At 37.8% G+C, this 20,958-nt stretch overlaps 1 protein-coding gene across 1 annotated transcript in view; it reads left to right on the forward strand.

Annotated features, from left to right (window-relative positions):
- The window catches only part of LOC126253407 (2-aminoadipate transaminase), a 66,705-nt gene extending 46,720 nt beyond the window's left edge, over nt 1-19,985 (forward strand). The window contains exons 5-7 of the mRNA XM_049954715.1: nt 3,771-4,023; nt 8,976-9,090; nt 19,503-19,985. Coding sequence (XP_049810672.1) covers nt 3,771-4,023; nt 8,976-9,090; nt 19,503-19,817 — 683 coding nt within the window. The 3' untranslated portion in view covers nt 19,818-19,985. The remainder of the gene's footprint in view (nt 1-3,770; nt 4,024-8,975; nt 9,091-19,502) is intronic.
- Nucleotides 19,986-20,958: the final 973 nt, after the last annotated feature.

Genomic DNA, 20,958 nt, shown 5'->3' on the forward strand with positions numbered 1-20,958 from the left:
GTTGCTTGTGTGAAACTTGGCCGTGTTCGCTGTTGGCGAAGGTCCGAGCATACAGTTTGGGTTCTAAGATACGAGAGTGGCTCGAAGACTTTTTAAGTTACAAAATCCAGTACAATGCCCTCAGTGGTGAGTACTCATTAGAGACAAGGAATCATCAGGAGTGCCCCAGGTAAGTGTCATAGGACTTGCTCTTATTCTCTATATACATAAAAGATCTGACGGACAGGGTGAGCAGTAATTTATAGCTGTTTGCTGATGTATGGGAAGGTGCTGTCATTGAGTGATTTTAGGTTTTTACAATATGACACAGTATTTCTAATTGGTGTGATGAATGGTAGCTCCCTGTAAATGTAGAAAAAAGTAAGTTAATGTGGATGAGGGGGAAAAACAATCCTATAACGTTCAAATATAGCATTAGCAGGATGCTGTTTGACACAGTCACATCACTTAAATATCTAGGCGTTATGTTGCAATGTGGTATGAAATGGGGTGAGCACATCACGTTGGTAGTAGGGAGGGCAAATACTTGACTTGACTTTATTTGGAGAATTTTGGGAAAATGTAGCTCATCCATAAAGGAGTTGGCATACAGAACACCAGTGTGGCCCATTATTGAGTACTGCTGGAGTATTTGAGATCTGCACCAGGTCAGATTAAAGAAAGATATCAAATCAATTCAGAGGTGTACTGCTAGATTTGTTAACAGTTGTTTCAAGCAGCATGCAAGCATAACGGAGATGCTTCATGAACTCAAAAGAAAATTCCTGGAGAGAAGATGCTCTTTTCATAAGGCAATATTGCAGAAATTCAGAGGCCAAGGCTGGCTGCAGAACGATGCTGCTGCTTCCAGTGTGCATTTCAAGTAAAGACCATGAAGATAAAATGTTAGAAATTAGGGCTCTTACAAAGGCTTTTAGACAGTCATTGTTGCCTCACTCTGTTTGCAAATGGAAAAAGAAAGGTAATGACTAATAGTGATGCAAGGTGACCTCTGCCATGCAACACATGATGCCTTGTAGAATAAGTATGTAAATGTAGAGAAAAATGGATACACATACTACCAATGTGATTCTATTCTAGCATTTTCTTACATCGCTAGTTAGAGAGGGCAAGGTAATGTAAAGGCCAATGGAGGAAAACTGAAAAGATATTTGAGACTGGTACAACGAGACATACAGTAGTCCTTTGTAGGTTACACAGGTCCCTTTTCCTTAAAGAAAGACAGTGGTTTTTTCAGAGCCTGTTAGAAGTTTCAAGGTGTAGTCTGTTTAGGTTTCACACACATTTCATAAATAGAGTGGGGTCGTCTCATCTCCTGCTTTGGACATATACAATGGTTGTATTATCTCCACCCACAAGTTCCACAAAAAATCAGAAGGAGCTATAAATTTCATATGGGTCCATTGCAGACCTTTCCATTACTCACTTTCTAGCTGCTAGTCTCACATGTTACCCTTTTCCTAGTAAATTACACATCCTGAAGCTGCTGCCACAATTAATGCAAGTGCAGCAGTAGCAGATCCATGATATATATGCATAATGGACTTTTATAGCTTTCCAGACTAAATGAGCATTGTAATGTATGAGACACTGAGGTGTCAGACATGGGAGTGGGTGTCCAGAATGGCTATTTTGGGAGGAGATTACAGGCTGGAGGCCAGTGTAGGAGATTTGAACCAAAATACAATTGAATACGAAGATGGAGATATGGCGTTTTACATCAAGTTCTGGTGGAGACCGGCCATGGAACACAGAGCCGGAGGCTCTATCTCCTAAGAGTGTCATCTGTTCTACTTGAAAGCTGGATACTAAGAGAGTGTCACCTCTGTGCTTTGCTCTCCACGACCACCCAGTGATCATATACATAACTCCCTCTCATGTCTCCCCATTGGCTAGTCAGTAGCATGGGTATGCAGCGTGTTCAGCAGAAGGCTGGAAGGGTGACATGATTCTAAAACTTCAGCAACTAACAAAATATGTGGCACAGTGGCAGCTTTGCACAGTTCTTGGCATATAGACACTGTAGAGACTGGTGCTTGGAGTGTGTTTGATAGTCCTAATGGGAAACAATAGTATGAAATTAAAAAAAAAAAAGTGACAAAGTCTCTAAAATATTTTTGACTGGCTGGCACACTGTATAATAACGACTCTATACTTTCAAGTTTGTATCAGGGATATGAACTCCCTGTTCAGCAAACCAATAACATCTCAACTTTCCATATATGATTTATGTATCTAAAACTGTTGTGCAAGAACGTTAAGTTTTGGTACACATCTGCAGTGATGCAAACTTGAAGTTTCTGTGTAGGCTCATTCATGCCGAGTCTGGCCTTGATTATTTCTCCATACAGACACCTTCTAAAAACAGTTCACAAAATACTTATTTTTCTCCATACAATGTAGAACTAAATATTTATTTCTCATCATAATAACTCACAACAGAAGAGCTCTGCAAGACAAGAAAGTATCTGAAACAAGCAACAATCATGTTGCATCCTTGAGACCTTGAGAAAAACTGAGATAACTGGCATGAAACAAGTTACTTACTTGTTGTGTATTTGACAGCTAACAAGCAACTGAGAAGTCAGCACATATTTCAGACTTAACATACAGATAAAGAATAAAGAAATTTAGCAGAAAATAAGAATGCAGACAAAGTTAGAATACCTAGAAGCTTCCAGTTTAAATGAAAATTTTATCGGAAAAACTAAAACTGACTTTTTACATTCTTATTTTTAACTATGGGTCATTTATATTAAAGTTTCCCACTTAATTGCCATCAACAAAATGAAAAATTATCATTTTTATCTTTCAAATAAGATTTTTTTTCATTTTGTGTGATTTTGAATTTTTTCAGGCTCTGTGTCTTGGAAAGCATAAAACAAAAAGCCAAAGCTGTTTAACAAGGTTAGAACATATTTCTTCCAATTGTTGTTGTTGATTTATTAAAAAAGGGAAAAATAAAATGATAGGCTTTAATGATAAATATGACGTTTACAGGTATTGGAAAACTAACAACTGAAAAGAATCAATTTTTGAAAGACTAATTTTATTGGACAGATAAGAAATGTACTCTCCAAATGGTGGCAGAACACACATATAAAAGAAGGTTTTAATGAGGCAAGCTTTTGGAGGCAGTGGTTGACAGGGAAGGAAGAGAGGTGAAGGAAAAGGACTAGAGGTCTAGGAAAAGGGGTAGATTTCAGAAAAGTCACCCAGAACCACGGGTCTGGGGAGACTTACCGCATGGGATGAGTCTTTCTGGGTGACTTTCCCAAAATCCATCCCTTTTCCATCAAAGACTCTTCGTTCCCCTTCAACCCTTCTTCCTGAAGAAGGAGCCACTGGCTCAGAAAGCTTGCTTGATTACAACCTTCTTTTATGTCTGTGTTCTGCTGCCACTTGGTGAGTAGATTTTTTACCTATGCAATTAAATTAATATTTGAAAAGTTTACTCTTGAATGAAGAGTAGTGTTGAGACAGCAATGTTCCAGATGTATTAAGCGATTCCTCAATAAAAACATATCATGAATTACAAGTCTGAAACTGTAACAAATAGTGCCAGTTTTCAAACAGTTAGTCAGAAGTTTTGCCTAGCTGCTTTTTATGTCAAGAAGTGTCAGTGGTTATAGAATTTTGTCAATGAACTATAACAGATTTTGTCAACGTAAGTGGAAGATTGTCTGTTCATAAATTACTGACAGGGAAGCAAAGCTTGAGGAAAAGTTAGAATGGTGTTTTATGTTTTCTGGTATATTTCTTTTGCGCAGGCTGCAGTCAATCCTTAATACATATGGCACGAGAACTGGACATACTTATTGCCTGTGATGATGTATATAACTTACTATATTATGGCAGTAAAGAGTATCCTCCTAAAAGATTGTTTGCTTATGATACTGAAATGGATGGTTATGAGGGAGGCCATGTTATATCAAACTGCAGTGTTTCTAAGATTATGGCTCCAGCACTGAGAGTTGGCTGGCTTGAAGCTCCACCTAGACTGACAAACATCTTACGAGAATCGTAAGTTTCCACAGCATCTCATTTTATTTGGAATACAGTAAGACATTTCTTTTGTTAGATTTAGCAGTTGAAACAATAAAAATGTGTTTGTATTAACAGTTTATAAGCATTTAAAGTTTTCCTTACAGTATAGCTTGTTCCATGAAATCTTCAGAGGATTGCAAGATATCTGTAACTTGCCTAAAATGTCATTGTAGCGTCTCTATCTTCAGGTTTACACTAGCAAAACAATATTCAGCTTCTCTATTTAATACCATGCAGGCACTTTTATGATGTAAAGTACTTGAAGACCATTGAGTAGTGTTACTTGAGCACCTGCACTTCTGTTGCAAGTCTCTGTCGCTCCAAGTGCATTCTGCTGTTAAGCTCATCTTATCAATATCAGACTGATTATTTGTTTTTGTTAAAATCACTGAAAGATGATTACACAGAGCATTAAGTTTCCTAATGGCAGGTGGTACCCAGCCAGAAACCACCATCCTTATTGATCTGGTCCTCAGTCAGTCACATTTGCTTTTATTTTACAATTACAGAACACCAAAAGTTCATTTTATGAGCCACAATTTGCTTCTTAGCTGTGTCTTCTGTAAATGTTACATCCTTTGCCAATCACATTTATTTTGCTAAAATCTGTTTCTTCAAAAATTGTTTTAAATTAATTTGTAATCTAAATTAATAAAACTTCTGTAATTGAATTCAGACTGCATGTTCTTCCATCATGTTTCTGGAAGCAAAGTCTTAAATATACTGTTGAAGTGTTAAAATTTCTTGTACTAAAGTTACTATGAAACTTCTGATCAGTAACCTTGCCCTTAGGGTCTTTATAATAAAACAAAAATGTCTGATAGTACAGCTTTATGAGGTGCTGAAATTAAAAATTTGTTAAGTCAGTTGTAAAATTTATTCTTCTAAGTGACTTCAAAATTCTAATTAAGCTCAACATATCCTGAATGCAAAATTATTTTGAGCTTGTTTAATGCTATGGATTGCAATGGAATTGTCATCTCCAGTTTCTTTAGTGGGTTTTCAGTGTCCACTGCTTCTGTCATTGCAAGCAACAATTTTCTTCTTCTTCTTCCCTTCTTCTTCTTCTTCTTCTTCTTCTTCTTCCCCAACTCAGCTTTCCCATGTAGTGGTATTGGCTGTCTTTGGTGAAGTGATTTGTCACAGTTGTCCTAAACACATTGCCTCTGAAAAGTCATCAAAGCATCAGCCAATAAGTGTGTTTTCAATCGCGTGGCCAAATCTTCATATTTAATGTTTTTTGAACTTTAATTACATAAAAATAACACATATTTTGTGATAATATTGACCATAAATGCTATTTAAATGTTATAATCAATAAGAATAACAGTAATCGGAGCTATATTTGTAGCGTAGGAAAATAGCCTATTGTTTCAGTGAAACTGACTGGACTTTTCTTTCAGTTATGGTTTTCTCACTATCCTGATTAAGTCTGATGGAATCTGTGCAGCACTGTCATAAGTATTCTTCTGTATACTACTATTATCAAGGGATGTTTGTGCAGATTTTGTTGAAACTGAATGAAAATCTGTCTCAGAACTGATGAAGCCCAAGTAGTGGTAATTTCAGTTGTGACTTACAAATGGTCCATTTTGTTATATCCTTATCTACAGTCAGCTTGCTCATTTGCTGGATTAAATTTTTTCATGTTGTTGTTGATAGATTACATGAATATGTTGAACACGATGGAGGAAAGGCTGTAGGGACTGTAGTTTCATAATGTCTTCTGCCTATCCTTTATTATGTAATTGGAAAATTACAGCACTATTCCTATTTTGGGAATTGTCACTGTACAGGCATTCTGTAAATGATTTTGCAAGTTCCTTTTGTATTACATTGCCTGGAGCTTTAACTGTTTCTATTGAAACAACAACTCAAGGCTCAAATGCCTTATACACTCCATCTAGCATTATTTCCAGAATGTCTTATTATGATTATTGATTATCTTTGTTTCTGATTCATATCCTGGATTAGTCAGACATTCAAAGAAATTTTGGAATGCTTCAACAATTTTCTCTCTGTTCTCAATTACTTAATTGAAGAAATGTTGACCACCCAACATGCAATCCTGTTTTGTCTTCACTATACTTTCATTGGTTTCAGTAATATTGTCTCATATTTGAATTGTCACTTCCACATCCTCTTGAAATATTTTTGAATAGTTTTATTTGGTTCAGTGTATTCTAGCTTGTTCTTACTATTATTTGGCAGAAAGTCTCTTTAGTAAGTGCCTTATTCCATTTGACAGTTTTCTTTTCTTGTACTGTCTTTGCATCTGCAACATCTTTTGTCTGCTTTTACAACATGCTGAACATGTTGTTTGATATAGTTCAATATACCTTCATATTCATAAATTAATTTATATAATCTACATTTGTGATTTCCTGCATAATCAGTCTTTTTCTTTCATGCTTCGTAAGTATCTTTGTTCTGCATCTTACAAGCCTTAAAATAACTCAGAGTACTATAGTGGTTTAAGACTGTCACATCCTGTACAATTTATTAGATCGTAGTATATAGTTAGCTTCATTTTTAATTCCATTTGGTTCTCTTCAAGTCCAATTTTATATTTATCATCTGAAGAGCTAATTCTACAAATTGCACTGCTTTGAGTTAAATATTGTGGAAGCATTCTTTAGCTTTTTTCCTTCTTTTGCACTGAAATCGCCCCTAATCCTGTAGTGGGATTTTTGTGTCATTTATCACCATCTGTACATCTTCGCATACAGCTTCTACCTACTCATCAAAACAAAGGAAAAGTGGTACATGTTTCCATGGTAGATCTTTTATTTATTTTTGAAATAGGTGTTGCTGTTCTATTAGATTCCTTTGATATCTGTGATATTGTTTACAATTTGACATTGAATTTCCTCAGTGCTCTGTTTCTCTCTAATAAAACATGTGACCAGATTTGTACATATAATTTTATTTTACTAATGATAATCTCCCTATATTACAGTTGAGGTCATTTATCTCCTCTTGCCACTCCACTAACCGGACTGCAGATCCTAAAGTTCTGCAGTTTATTGTTAATAAATAAAATATAGCGAAAGCTGTTGGATTTCTGAGGTGTGTGTTATGGTTTATTCCCCCAAATTCCATGTAGCAAGACGCAGGCACAGTAATAGCTGGGCCTGTCCCATGGCCTGAAGCCATTGCCTGAATTCTCTCAGCCCACCACTTCAGATATTACTTCACCTGGGCTGGAATTATGATTACACAGAAACTTTTATGTCTTAGTAAGGTCTGTGACAGCCCTGCAAGTGATACTCTAACCTGCCAGTGCCCACAGAGTTTGATTAATGACACATGAACAGTGTTAAAACTCAACAAAACTATGACAACACTGGTATCAGCTTGGGCCTGAGAGCTTCTGGAGATGAGCCTGGGATTAAAGTGACCATTCCCTATAGTGATTATGTATCTCATCTATATTGTCATTTGGCATTGAGTCAACCTTTATGTCATACATAGTATATTTGATTGAAAAGGCTGCAAACTTTTGACTCAACTAAAGGCAGGAATTGTTTTGAAGTGTCTCAAAATATGTTGTGAATACCTTAGTTGTAATATTAATATGATATATGCACTCTGCACTATGTAAGGTGTTTCAAAAAGAATGATCTGATTTTGGACAGTAATAAATACATGGAAAATGGGACATGGGAAATGCGTCGTCTCAGGTTGCAGTGAGAAGTAAGATGGCATCCACTCAACAGAAGGTGTTTTGTATGCTGCAGTTTGCGAAGAGTCCAACGTGCTTCTCATCAGCATTTTGGCAGTGATCCACCTACACCCAAAAACATTCATCATTGGTGTTGCCAATTTTAAGAGACAAAGGTAGTCCAGGTTGACCTCACACTTCTGATGACATAGTGGAAAGAATTCAGCAAATGTGTAAGCAGAGTCCAGAAGGTGTACTTGCCATGAAAGTGGGGAATTTGCAATGCCTCGTACGACTATCTGGTGAACGTTATTGTGGTCCATACGGACTACAATTATAAGCTGGGGAATGTGCAGGGACAAGATGGTGAGAGGATAGGCCAGCTGGATGAGTCGGGAGGTTAGACAGAAGGCAGGGGAGATAATATTGTTACATTTCTACCACAGTTACTTTTCAGTGACAAAGCAACATTTCATGTCAACAGTTAAATAAACCTATGTAACATATGTATATGTGGACTCCAGAACCCTCGTGATATTATTGAGAACAAGAGACACCTAAAGGGAATTTTTTTTTGTGCCATTTCTCATAGAAAAAAAGGATATGGCCCCTTCTTTTTTGAGGAAAACACAGTAACTGGGATGAGCTATCTTAAAATGCTGCAGAATTGGCTTCTTCCATGACTTCAGGAGGACTCGAACAACTTCGTTTTCCAACAGGACAGAGTTCCACCGTACTGGCACAACAGCGTATGTCAATTTCTCATTGACACGCTGCCCCAACACTGGATATTGCGCATGGGACCTCAAGACACTGCCTTGCTTTCTTAGCCTCCAAGGTCATCAGACATGACCCCATGTGTTTTTTCTTATGGGGATATGTGAAGGAAAGTGTGTTCATCTTCTCTTTACCTCATGACATAGAAGAAGTGAAGAACAGTCAGATGTTTGTGCTGCTGCTGCTGCTGTTGCTGTTAGACACACAAAGCATTTGTAATAGCATAGCTAAAACTTTTAAGATGTTCTGAGTATTTTGCAATTTATTCCATGTTTGTAGTATGTTTTTATCAGTAAATATGGAGTTTTGAAATCGGGCCATTCTTTGTGAAACACCCTCTACGTTATTATGACCATAACTTAGAACTCATTGATGTTTAATAATCCCAAAAAGTTTTTGTATGGGAATGAAGAAAGTGAAATTTCAGTAAGAATTTACTCTAGTTAGTTGCAATATTATTATTTCATGCCTCTCTTCTGTTTTCAAGTGGTGTGTTAGTCAGTGGTGGAGGAGTCAATCAGTATATGGCGGGATTAATCACAAGTGCTATTAAACTTGGTACTCTAAAGAGTCATCTTAATGTACTGAAAAAGACATTTCAAGTAAGTATGTTCTCATCAGCCATCAGGCATTAATATCTCATTACTAAAAGTATTTTTAAATTTTCAGATGATATTTCTACGTGCCAAACATTTGTTAATGATCACTGCTTTTATTGAAAACATTTATCACAAATAAGATCATAAAAAATTTACTTCTTGAATAAAAATTATATAAAAATGTTGTGCTCATATTATGAAAAGGACAGTTGCTACTCACCATATAGCGGAGATGCTGAGTCACAAATAGGCATCACAAAAAGACTGTCACAAAATAAGCTTTCGGCCTACAAGGCTCTTGTCAAAAAAACACACACACACACACACACACACACACACACACACACACACACACACACACACTTGACTTGCACATGCTCTCACACAAATGCAACTTGCACACACATGACCACAGTCTCTGGCAGCTGAAGCCAGACTGCAAGCAGCAGGAGCAATGCATGATGGGAGAGGCAAGTGGGTGGGCATAAGGAGGAGGCTGGGGGGGGGGGGGGGGGATAGCAGGGTAGGGGTGAGGATGGTGAAGTGTTGCTGGGGAATGTGCAGGGACGAGACGGAGAGAGAATAGGCCAGCTAGGTGCAGTTGGGAGGTTAGACGGAGGGCAAGGGAGATAATATTGTTACAGTCCATCCTGGATTTTCAGTTGTTCTCATATTAGTAATATAAAGCTTTTAAGCTGTTGCCCTATTACCCTTTCCTGTCGCTTGTTCCCCCTGCCCTCCACCCCCTCATTTTTTTAATGTGTGGGGTGCATAGGGAGTGAACTCATAACCTTTGTTGGTAGGAGGCTATACTGCCAGATTCAGGAAGCTCTGTGTCTGTCACATGTTAACTCTGTAAGTAACATATACAGAACAGAGACTGGGTATTTTATTTGTTCTACAAAGCATCATTGTGACAGTTATTAATTTCTTTAATGACTGTGTGCCACTGCTGTACACACAACCATGCATGCAATACATATCATACTACACAATAAACACTCCAGCATGAAAGACTTGTCCCACAGCGGCTCACTCTGACATGTACTACTGCGCAACACTTGTTGCATGTTGGCAAATGCCAAACCATTATTGAGACCAGAAATAGAGCAATGCACTTCCACATACTTCATTAAATTGACACAGACCTGGAACACACATCGCACATAACCCCGAAAAGGTCAAGTGTGCTTTTTTTCCTAGCATATAATATTCAACAAAATTCCGTTGGACAGCAAAGTGATAGCAGTGTTTTACCCTTAAAATTACTTTGCACTATTTACCAGAACTTAATTATTTTATGTTTTCTTACTGTTGATGTACTGAAAATTCTTTGTGTGCATTATGCGTGACACCTTAGCAAGGACACCATCACAGTCAAAAATGACACCAGAGTGGTAATCCTTTTCTAAAAAAATTGTAAATTGTGTCAGTATAACGAAGGTATATATCGAAATGAGTAAACTGTATAATTCAGGCTTAGTTACATAGTAATTTATTTGAACAGATTTAACTGACTGAGTTTAGTTAATGACTGTGTTTCCTCCATGTCATTGCTTTTGTAAGATCTGATGATGGTTGTAAAGCTGGAAACAGGCACATGTTCTAATAAACTGAAAAGTGTTTGCACTTCAATTAAAATAACTTTGCAGTTAACAAATGTATTTGGTGGAGAGTGGGGTTTCTGGCTTGTACACATTGTGACACCTATCCATGTAGTCAACAGTTGTGCACAAACCATAAAACACAAGAACTCCTTGCAGCCTGCCTTTTTGGCCCACTCTTGCACCTTGGAGCATGTATCTACTGCCTGTTGCTGTTCAGAACAGGCAACACAATGAAATGTGGAACCCAAGAGATGACTGTGATTGGCACATGCGCAGCCCCCACTGCTCAGTTCAGTTAAACGCAACCACAAAGTTGTTTCAATGACAGTATAAGACTGCAAATTCTACTGTTTTTTCAGATATCGATGTTACAGGTCTCCTGCAAATGTAAAAGCAGCTCCATTTCATACTGGAATGAGTTTTCCAACACCAAATTTCATATGTAAGAAGTTGTTCATGTAGGAGGATCATACAGACATACTGTTGTTAGACTATCACAGAATCCCTTATGAGGACATGGTAATAGGCATTCCTGTCCTGGCATAGAAAAGCAACTGCAAGAGTTGAAAACAAATAAGTCATCAGGTTCAGATGGAATCCCAATTTGCATTTCCAAAGAGTACTCCAATGTTCCCTCCCCCCCCCCCCCCCCCCCCCCACTTCTATTTATTAAGAGTCTCTTGCCCAGCACAAATTCCCAAGTGACTGAAAAAAAAGTGCACAAGGCTAAGAGAGAGACTTGCAAAGCTACAGAAAAATATCCTTAATGTCAGTTTGTTGCAGAATTCTTGAGCATATTCTCAGTTTGAATATATTAAATTTCCCTGAAACCGAAAAGGCGTAACTTGGCTTGCCATTTTCTCACATGACATACTGCGAACTATGGGTGAAGGGCAACAGGCAGATTCTGTATAGATTTCTGACAAGTGCTTGACACAGTGCCCCACAGCAGACTGTTAACAAAGATATGAGCATACAGTGTAGGTTCCCAGATTTATGAGTGGTTCAAAAATTTAAGTAATAGAACCCATTATGTTGTCCTCAATTGTGAGTGTTTGTCAGGTACAAGGGTATTGTCAGGAGAGCCCAAGGAGGTGTGATAGGACTGCTGATATTCTCGATATAATGAATTACCTGATGGACAGGATGAGCAGCAGTGCGGGGCTGTTTGCTGATGATATTGTGATGTGTGAGAGGGTGTCATCATTGATTGACTTCAGGAGAAGGCAAGATGACATAGACAAAATATCTAATTGATGTGATGAATGACAGGTAGTTCTAAATGTAGAAAAATGTGAGTTAATGCAGATGAGTGGAATAAACAAACCTGTAAAGTTCAAACACAGTATTAGTAATGTGCTGCTTGACACACTCATGTTGATTAAATAACTAAGCGTAATGTCACAAAGGTATATGAAATGGAATAAGCATGTAAGGGTTGTAGTAGGTAAGGCGAATGGTAGAGTTCAGTTTATTGGGAGAATTTTAGGAAAGTGTAATTCATTTGTGAAGGAGACCACATATAGAACACTAGTGTGACCCGTTTTTGAATACAGCTAAAGTATACACCAGGTCAGATTAATGAAAGACATTGAGGCAATTCAGAGGTGGGCTGCTGGATTTTTTGTTGGTAGGTTCGATCAACATGCAAGTATTACAGAGATGCTTTGGGAACTCAAAAGAGAATCCCCAGAGGGAAGGCAATGTTTTTTTTCCAGGGACTGTGTTGAGAAAATTTAGAGAACTGACATTTGAAGCTGACTGCAGAACAATTCTACTGCCACCAACATTCATGTAAGGATCACAAAGATAAGATGTGAGAAATTGAGGCTTGTACAGATGCATATAGACAGTAATTTTTCCCTCGCTTTATTTGTGAGTGGAACAGGACAGGAAATGACTAGTTGTGGTACAAGGTAGTCTCCACCACACCCATTTGGTGGCTTGTGGAATATATAGATACAGGTGAATCAAAACATTATCACCTGATTTGTAGTGTTGATCCACCTTTTGAGTCCAACATGGCATGGATTATACAGAGAATGAACTTAGCAAGTGTTGGTAGGTTTCTGGAGGTATGTTGCATTGGTGTCTATGCACTGGTCACACAATTTCTGTAAATTATGAGTCAGTGGTTTCTGGGCTTGGAGTTGGTGCCTAAATTGTGCCAGATGTGTTCTGTCTGGTTCATATTAGGTGAATTTAGTGTCCAAGACATCAACAAGAATTCACAATCGTACTACTTAAACCACTGTAGCGCTATAACACAAAAATCTGTTGGAAGATGCCATTGCAGTTGGGGCAGACATCAAGCATGAAGGGGTACATACAGGTGGTTCAAAATACAAGGTGTACAACTTTGCTTCTGCCGTTTTTTCCCCAACATTTGGGGCTTTAATAAAACAGATTGGTTATACATGTATCATACAAAGTATTTTCCATCGCTGGCCACTACTTTCTTCCATCTTTCGAGCTGTGTACAAATCCCGCATCGAAAAAAATTGTTCATCTTTTGAAGCGATCCATGAATCAGTACAATTTGTGACTTCTTCATGAGATTGGAAGTGTTGGTCAGCCAGGCCATGTGCCACTGATCTAAACAGGATAATAGTCAGAGGGAGCAATGTCTGTAGAATACGGTGGGAGGGGTAGGACTTCCCATTTTAACGTTTCCAAGTACGTTTTGACCTCTTTTGCAACGTGGGGTCGAGCGTTGTTGTGCTGCAAAATCACTTTATCGTGCCTCTCACTGTATTGTGGCCATTTGTCTTTTAATGCTCTGCTGAAACACATTAATTGTGGACAATAACGAACACCTGTGATTGTTTCACCTTGTTTTCACACCTCATAATACATGACGCCGAGCTGGACCCGCCTAATGCGGAGCATGATCTTGGAGCCATGAATATTCGGTTTGGCTGTCAATGTGGAAGCATGGCCGGGATATCCCCATGATTTTTTGCATTTAGGATTATTGTAATGAACTCATTTTTCATCCTCCATCACAATACGATGCATAAATCCCTTCAATTTTTGCCTCTGAAGCAACTGTTCACAAAAAAACAAACACCGTTCAACGTCTCTTGGTTTCAGTTCACTCAGGATCCAAGTTCCTTCTTTTGGAATCATGCCCATAGCCTTGAGACATTTTGAAATGGCTTACTGTGTCACTTCCACTAATCGTGCCCATTCTTCTTGAGTTTGACGCGAGTCTTCACCCAGCAATGTCTCCAATTTTGCAACTTCAAAAACATTTTCTCTTCCACCACTATGCTGGTCTATGACGTTAAAATCACCATTCTTGAAGTGTTGAAACCACTCACAACACATTCTTTCACTAATAGCGCCCTTACCATACATACTTGAGAGCATTTGATGAGACTTGGCCATTGTTTTCTTCATATTGCAACAAAACAGTAACACCTCCCACAAATGATGAGAATTAGGCTCGTAAACTGACATTTTCAATTAATGATGCAGACACAAATCAACTAATATTTGAATGAGGTTATGTTGACAGAGGTCCAAGCTAAATGCCTGACATCTGCGATCTGTTTCTTTCGACCGCTACTGACCGTTGTCGCCACCTATCGACAAACGGCGGAAGCAAAGTTGTACACTTTGTAATATTCATGTAATCCACAGCTGTTGTTGCACATTTGATTACTACCACACATCCCATGGAAACCCAAGTGAATGTCCCCCTAGCATAATACTGTCCCCCATCAACTGGCATCCATGATGTAGTGCATGTTTCGAGCAACAGTATACCCAGACATGACCGTCGACCTGGTTTAACAAGAAGTAAGGTTTATCCAAACAGGTGACACATTTCAATTTATCAACTGTCCCAACCTTGATGATCACATGCTCACTACAGTCACAATTGACAATGCTGTTAGGTCATCGTGGGAACATGCAGGAGCCATCTGCTGCAAAGCTGCATTTTCAGTCATAATTGTTGAACGGTGTGATCCAAAATACTTATACCTGCTCCAGGGTTGCATCCTGTCAGATCCACCAGTATCTCCACCTATTCTGCTTTACAAAGCATGCATACCTTTGTCCTCCACATTCTGTGACGAGATGTGGATATTTAAAACCTTGTCGCCTATTTGTGGTTTCACCATACTTCAACCATTTTTCATAGATGCACGCAAGTAGCATGGAAGCAGTCAATGAGGTCTGCTATTTCCAAGTTGCACATTTCTTGTATGGAGCTGTAATAATCTACCTTTTGTCAGAGCTGCTAATGTCAGTGCATTTCCCCATTTGCCACCCCTATCATTGCTAGAATGATCCCCATTTCCTTACTGTATCATGTGCCTGTAACACCATCAGCTGGCATTCAATCTTATGGTGGGAATTGCTCATAATGTTAAGGCTCATCTACATCTATAGATGCAACGCTAAATTGATGTGCTACCAGAACACTTTCTTAGTTGTAAATTACAAGTACAGGACTCAATGAGCATAGATAAATATCCTTTTAGATTTATCATCAGTTGACAAGAGTTGCTAGACATCAATAAAGCATAGCTATGGTTTATCTAAGTGAATGGAAGACAAAAACATTCATTGACAAGAACAAATCATCAAAGATATTAAAATAAAAACTCTGAACTCCTATTTTTCACTCGGGTACAGTCGATTTTTATTTTATTATTGTTATTTTTTTTTTAATTGAGCAACCTCCTTTTCAGTGCAATGTGCAAAATTTCCATATTATGCCTGGTGTCCTAAACAGAGTGCATTCCCATAGACATGTGCCTCACAAACACTGGTTTCTTCTGCAAACACATGTGCTCCCTAAAACAGCTCTCAGATGGGCGTCCTGTTCGGCCAATATAGTACTTGTTGCAATATTTGAAATTACCGGTACATTATACCCTCCAGAATTGGGATACACGTTATACTAAAACTCTTTACTTAACAGCGTTAGTCAATGAGATTTGAGTGAAGTTGATTACCCTATCTTAGAACTTATTTCTCTTTCATCCTACTACACTGTGTGTACAGATTGTAAATAGTTTCAAAACTTTTAGCCACACACTATTGAATATCTTGTATGACAAGATTAAGTTGATACTTGGTCGAGACATTACGAAATGTTGGCGTTATATGTGAAGCATCTGTCTTAAGCAAATATTTAATATTATACAACTGTCATATTTGCATGTTCAAGTAACTGTTCACTTGTAGCTGCAACTGCTTGTGCTAATAGGGAAGTATTGGAAATGTTAATTTTTGGACATGTGACAGTGATGCGCAGAACTTTTATTAAAGGTAATTTTAATGTCTTCTTTAGAAAATATCTGTCCAATTTTCAGAAGATTACAAACATTTACATTTGCCTGAGACTGCATTTCATTTGCAAGCTAATACAGAGACATGAAATCCAAAATCATCTCGATCACAATATAAAGAAGCAGTTACGTAACAGGGTTTGGTTGTTGACCAACCTTTTTCATATTTAAACTTTAAGACATGATAATGTGCTCTAATTCCTAATCAAAATTATATCATAAAGCCCATTGTCAAACAAATAACAAATTGCAACACACTCAGAATGTGCCCAACGCACTGCCAGCTTGATAGAAAGCCACCACAAGACTGGCCACTTTACTTCCCTGTGCACCTCTAGCAAGAGTTTCCAAACTAAACAAAATTGCATGGGTAAAGTCATGCAGTTGCAATATAAGTACAATAGCAGATAGAATAGTTAGTATAACAGTTTGAAAAAATATAGAAAAATCCAAGTAACAAAGGCAGTATTTTTAAAATCCTAATGAGAACAACCTATCCGAAACTTGCATGTAAAGCCGCTCTTATAGAAATGTGTATTGCATACCATAATAACTTCAACGTGGAAATATAATTGCTCCATAAGTGAGGGAGTAAAAACATACCACCACAGACACTTTTAGAACTCAAAATTAGAACTGACTGCAAACACTTAAGTACATAAATTACATAATGTAATTACAATTTTATTGAAATTTATGTGAGTGAATTTAAAATAAGTTGCGACTTTTGACAGTTTGGTACAGAGTGAGTGGAGGGAAGTTGCCGGCATGTGCCAAGTGCACAAATAGGTGGCAATAGTGCCACACCCACTTTAGTTCATGGTTGTTAGCTGGCCACCACACAAACATTCTTTGGCAGTAAATAAATGATAATACTGAACGGGGCAGTTAGATCAATGACTCTTTGATATGTACATGTACAGTGTAAGTGGAGCATCCCCAAAGGAAGAATCATCACTGTCCTCTTTCTCAGGCCTGGAACTGGTTCTTCAGCTGACTGAAATGACATTCTCTTCAATCTGTTCGTCCAGCAGTCCTTCACGAATCCATGTCTCCTCAGCTACCTTCTTGGTATGGCCGACAGCTCGAGACCAGTCCTGTGGCTAACATTTGCAATGGCTTCTTTTGTAAGCAGTTCATCCTCACTGAGTGTAAACTACGTCTGGTTTTTTGCCACATTATGTTTCACCTGGGTCCATACATTCTCAAGCAGAATTAAATGAGCTTATTGAGTAAGCCTGATGTCCTTTAGTGTTTAGCCAGTTTGTCAAACCAGAAGTATGGAGTTTTTTGCTTTTACAGCGCTAAGAGTTCCATTATCCCCACCTTATTCGTGCCAGGTTCAAATTTATCCAATGGAACATTTCTTTATGCCCAGAGCAAAATATCTGCTGTCTTCAACTGCATTGTCAGAGCTTTATCTATCACAACAGAGTGGTATGGCACATTGTCTATTACTGTTGTTGAATTCAGAGGAATTTTTTGCAGCAGAACATTAGGAAACCACTCCATAAAAACTTTGGCATTCATTTCCTCATGATATTCACCTCGTTTCCTGGACTGAAACTGCAATAAAGAGTTTGGAATGAAGCCTCAAGTACAGGCAACATGACGGATGATTATCCTACCACCCATTCCCAACAGTGCTTTCATCATTCCTTGTGCTGTGCAGTCCACCCCATTGTCAATGTGCGACACACATTAACACACATCTCCTCCAGCCACGCAATGTCATCAAACGAAATGCTCCTCACAGCCCAAGCCCACAGATATCAGCCTCCCCAGGCTCTTGGTGATAAATGTCAGAGATAAAAACTTTTCATGCCAGAAACCAAGCTCATGGAGACAATTTCAAAGTGACAACCTACTCCCATTGGAACAGCTCCACTTCTTTGAGGCTGAAAAAAGTTAATTTTAAGTTGGATATTCCATTTGCTGATAATAAGCATCTACATATCTGTGCATTGCATCATGCTGGAATGCGTTCATCTTGGTTACCTGTCTTTCATAACTTCTTTTCATGCCCGGAGTTTCAGATAAAGAATGTGCTGGTGTCATTTCAGCATTCATGTCTCTTTCCTAATATTCAGCAACATAGGTCAGTGAACGTTAAGCATAGCAGCTGTTCTGTCCACCACTCTTGTAACATATGAAGTCAGACCACAACCAAGTTCAATGACTACACAAGAGTACACACATTTGCAGTCTTGTCCACAGACCATAATTCCGCCTCCTATACACTATATCCTCACAGCCGGTGAATGTGTTCTTAGACAACCTATTTATTGCAAATCTTGTGTTCAGGTATGCTGTAGTTTTGTTGTTAAATAAAGTACAGCTAACACAAAACAGTGGTTCACAATATCTGAAAAACTGCAGAACACTTAAATGCCAAAAGAATACCACTTCAGAATGAGTGTGACAGACATAGATGTGTTTAATGTGTGACACCATGTGATACTATTTACCCACTGCTTGGCAGCAGGGATGTTCTACCAACTGAAATGCCAGTGGCACAGTAGGGAAAGCTGGATTACCATTGGTATTACCTGATCAACAGCATCATGTCTCCTCCAGTGAGCCAAACTTCAAAAGTTGCAACAAGTTTCAAATGCACTATAATGAGGAAAATTACATGGGAGGAAGTAAAATAGGAAAATACAAATGCTCTAAGGTGCGAGACTAACATCACAGAGGATGAAGATATTTAACTTTTGAATTTTAGTGGCACCTGCAGTCATGTGTTTTCATTGCTTTTCCTTACTGCATACATGTTACATTTATTCTTACTGCTTTTTATCATTACATACTCGCTAGTGAAATTGTAATTGTTATAGTGTTACATGTCACACAGTGCTTTATGGCACCAGTTGCATTTAACTGCTGCTGATTTATATTATAATCAATTAAATTTATTGTGATGATGTATTAACATGGTTATTGGCTGTCATGTTAATTAGAAAAAATATGGGTCTTAGTGGCGTAATGAGTTGTAGTATGAAAGAAATGAAATTAATGATTTGATTGTACTTAATAAAGTGCAACAGACATCATAATATTTGTTGATGGAAAAACCGGACAGAAAATTGGTTCATGGAATTTAGTTTTGTCTGTATATTCAGTCATTGTGATCTTTCTTTTTTAGAGTAAGCAATTACTCTGAAGATAATTACAAAGCCAGAAAAGTGGTACATTTATTTTATAGTTTAAAAATTTGATGATGAGCAGTACGCAAACCAATATAGTTTTTCTCACTTCGTTCACAAGGGATTTTGAATATTTGCTTCCACCTTCCATATTATGTCTTCCCCTTTTTACTAACGCTAGGTGAGTTAAGAGTAGCATTTCCAATGAGGAAGATATAAAATCCTATTGCATGTTGCATCCATATGTATGTTGAGTTACTTTTATACTACAATATTGTAAATACTCTATTAAGTTTATTTTGCGAGGATGCACAAATTTCAAAACTGGATTAATAAATGGTGGAATTATTTTACAGGATCGCATGTTTTCATTGTGCGAGGTGTTGTCCAAAAATCTTCCAGATGGTTGCAGTGCAAGGAGACCAGATGGAGGATATTTTGTGTGGATTGTTTTGCCAGAAACTGTAGACGCAAATGATTTTCTTCCATGGTGTAAAGAAAATTACAAAGTTTCTGCTTTACCTGGGAACATATTTTCACCTGTAGGAAAATTCAGAAACTGTATAAGGCTTGCAATTTCTTTTCATGACAAAGAAAGATTAAGTGCAGCTGGATACAGACTTTGTCAAGCTCTTACAGAATACTTCAAAATCAATTCTATAGTTGTTTAGCATATTACAAAAAACATTATGTTGACTAACAATTGTGTCAAGTACTTAGTAACATCTGGTAAGACTTATTGGGAATGTTGTGAGTCGAAATTATAAGCGTGTCCACATATAAAATATACAACAGCATGGACAGTGCAATGTAAAGGGTATCATATATAGAATAAAGAAAGCTACTAATATGCGTGTTTTACTTACCTTGTCCTTTGAATCCTACAAAACCATTCACTTAGAACTTCATGAGGTCTCTCACTGAATGAAAAGTATATGCAAGGTACATGGAAATAAAATAATAAATGAGAATAGCATATTTTGCTTCTTGTCAAGTAAAAATGAACTTAACCCACACATTACATTTTTCCACTATGATACGGTTACCCCTATAATACTATTACAGTTTTGCATAAAGACATTCAGTGAACATAGGTAGCAATTTGGAAATAATTTTGAGCTTTATGGGAACACCACACTTTTTCAGATTACACTGAAAATGACAAAGACATAATCAGAACTTCATTTTTGTTCAGAGCTGTCCTGTTGTGTCCCTTTTTTTAACAATTATTTCTTAACTTGGTTTAGTTTATTATGTTCCTTGGAATGTGTCCATGATGATTGTTATGTTGTAAATACATCAGTGACAGTTTCTAAGAATTTCTATGGCTACATGCCAGCCATTAACATATTTGTCCCATTATAATACAAGGTGTTTTGAAAAGTTTCATCAGATTTCACAAAACTGTCTACTACATGTACAGTGTATGATCAAAGTATCCAGACACCCCTTTGTAATGTGGAATTGACCACTAGATGTCATGAGAGATGGACGATTAGCATAAAAGAAGCTGGGGAGTGTTGTGTCGTCAGTAGCGAAGCAGTAACAACAGAATTGGTTAGTCAGGAGAGCTCAGAGATTTTAAATATGGACTAGTCACTGGATGTCACCTGAGTAACATATCAATCAGGAACATTTCAACAGTTCTGAAGTTGGCCAAGGTGACTGTTGACATGACTGTGAAGTGGAAACAAGAACAATCACAGCTAAGCCAAGACCAGCTGTACCTCATGTCTTGATGGACAGGAACTGTTGAGCACTGCAGAGGACGACTGTAAAAAATCACATGAAATCAGCAGAAGGAATCACTCA

This window comes from Schistocerca nitens, chromosome 1 (assembly GCF_023898315.1).
Source record: "Schistocerca nitens isolate TAMUIC-IGC-003100 chromosome 1, iqSchNite1.1, whole genome shotgun sequence".
Lineage (NCBI taxonomy): Eukaryota > Metazoa > Arthropoda > Insecta > Orthoptera > Acrididae > Schistocerca > Schistocerca nitens.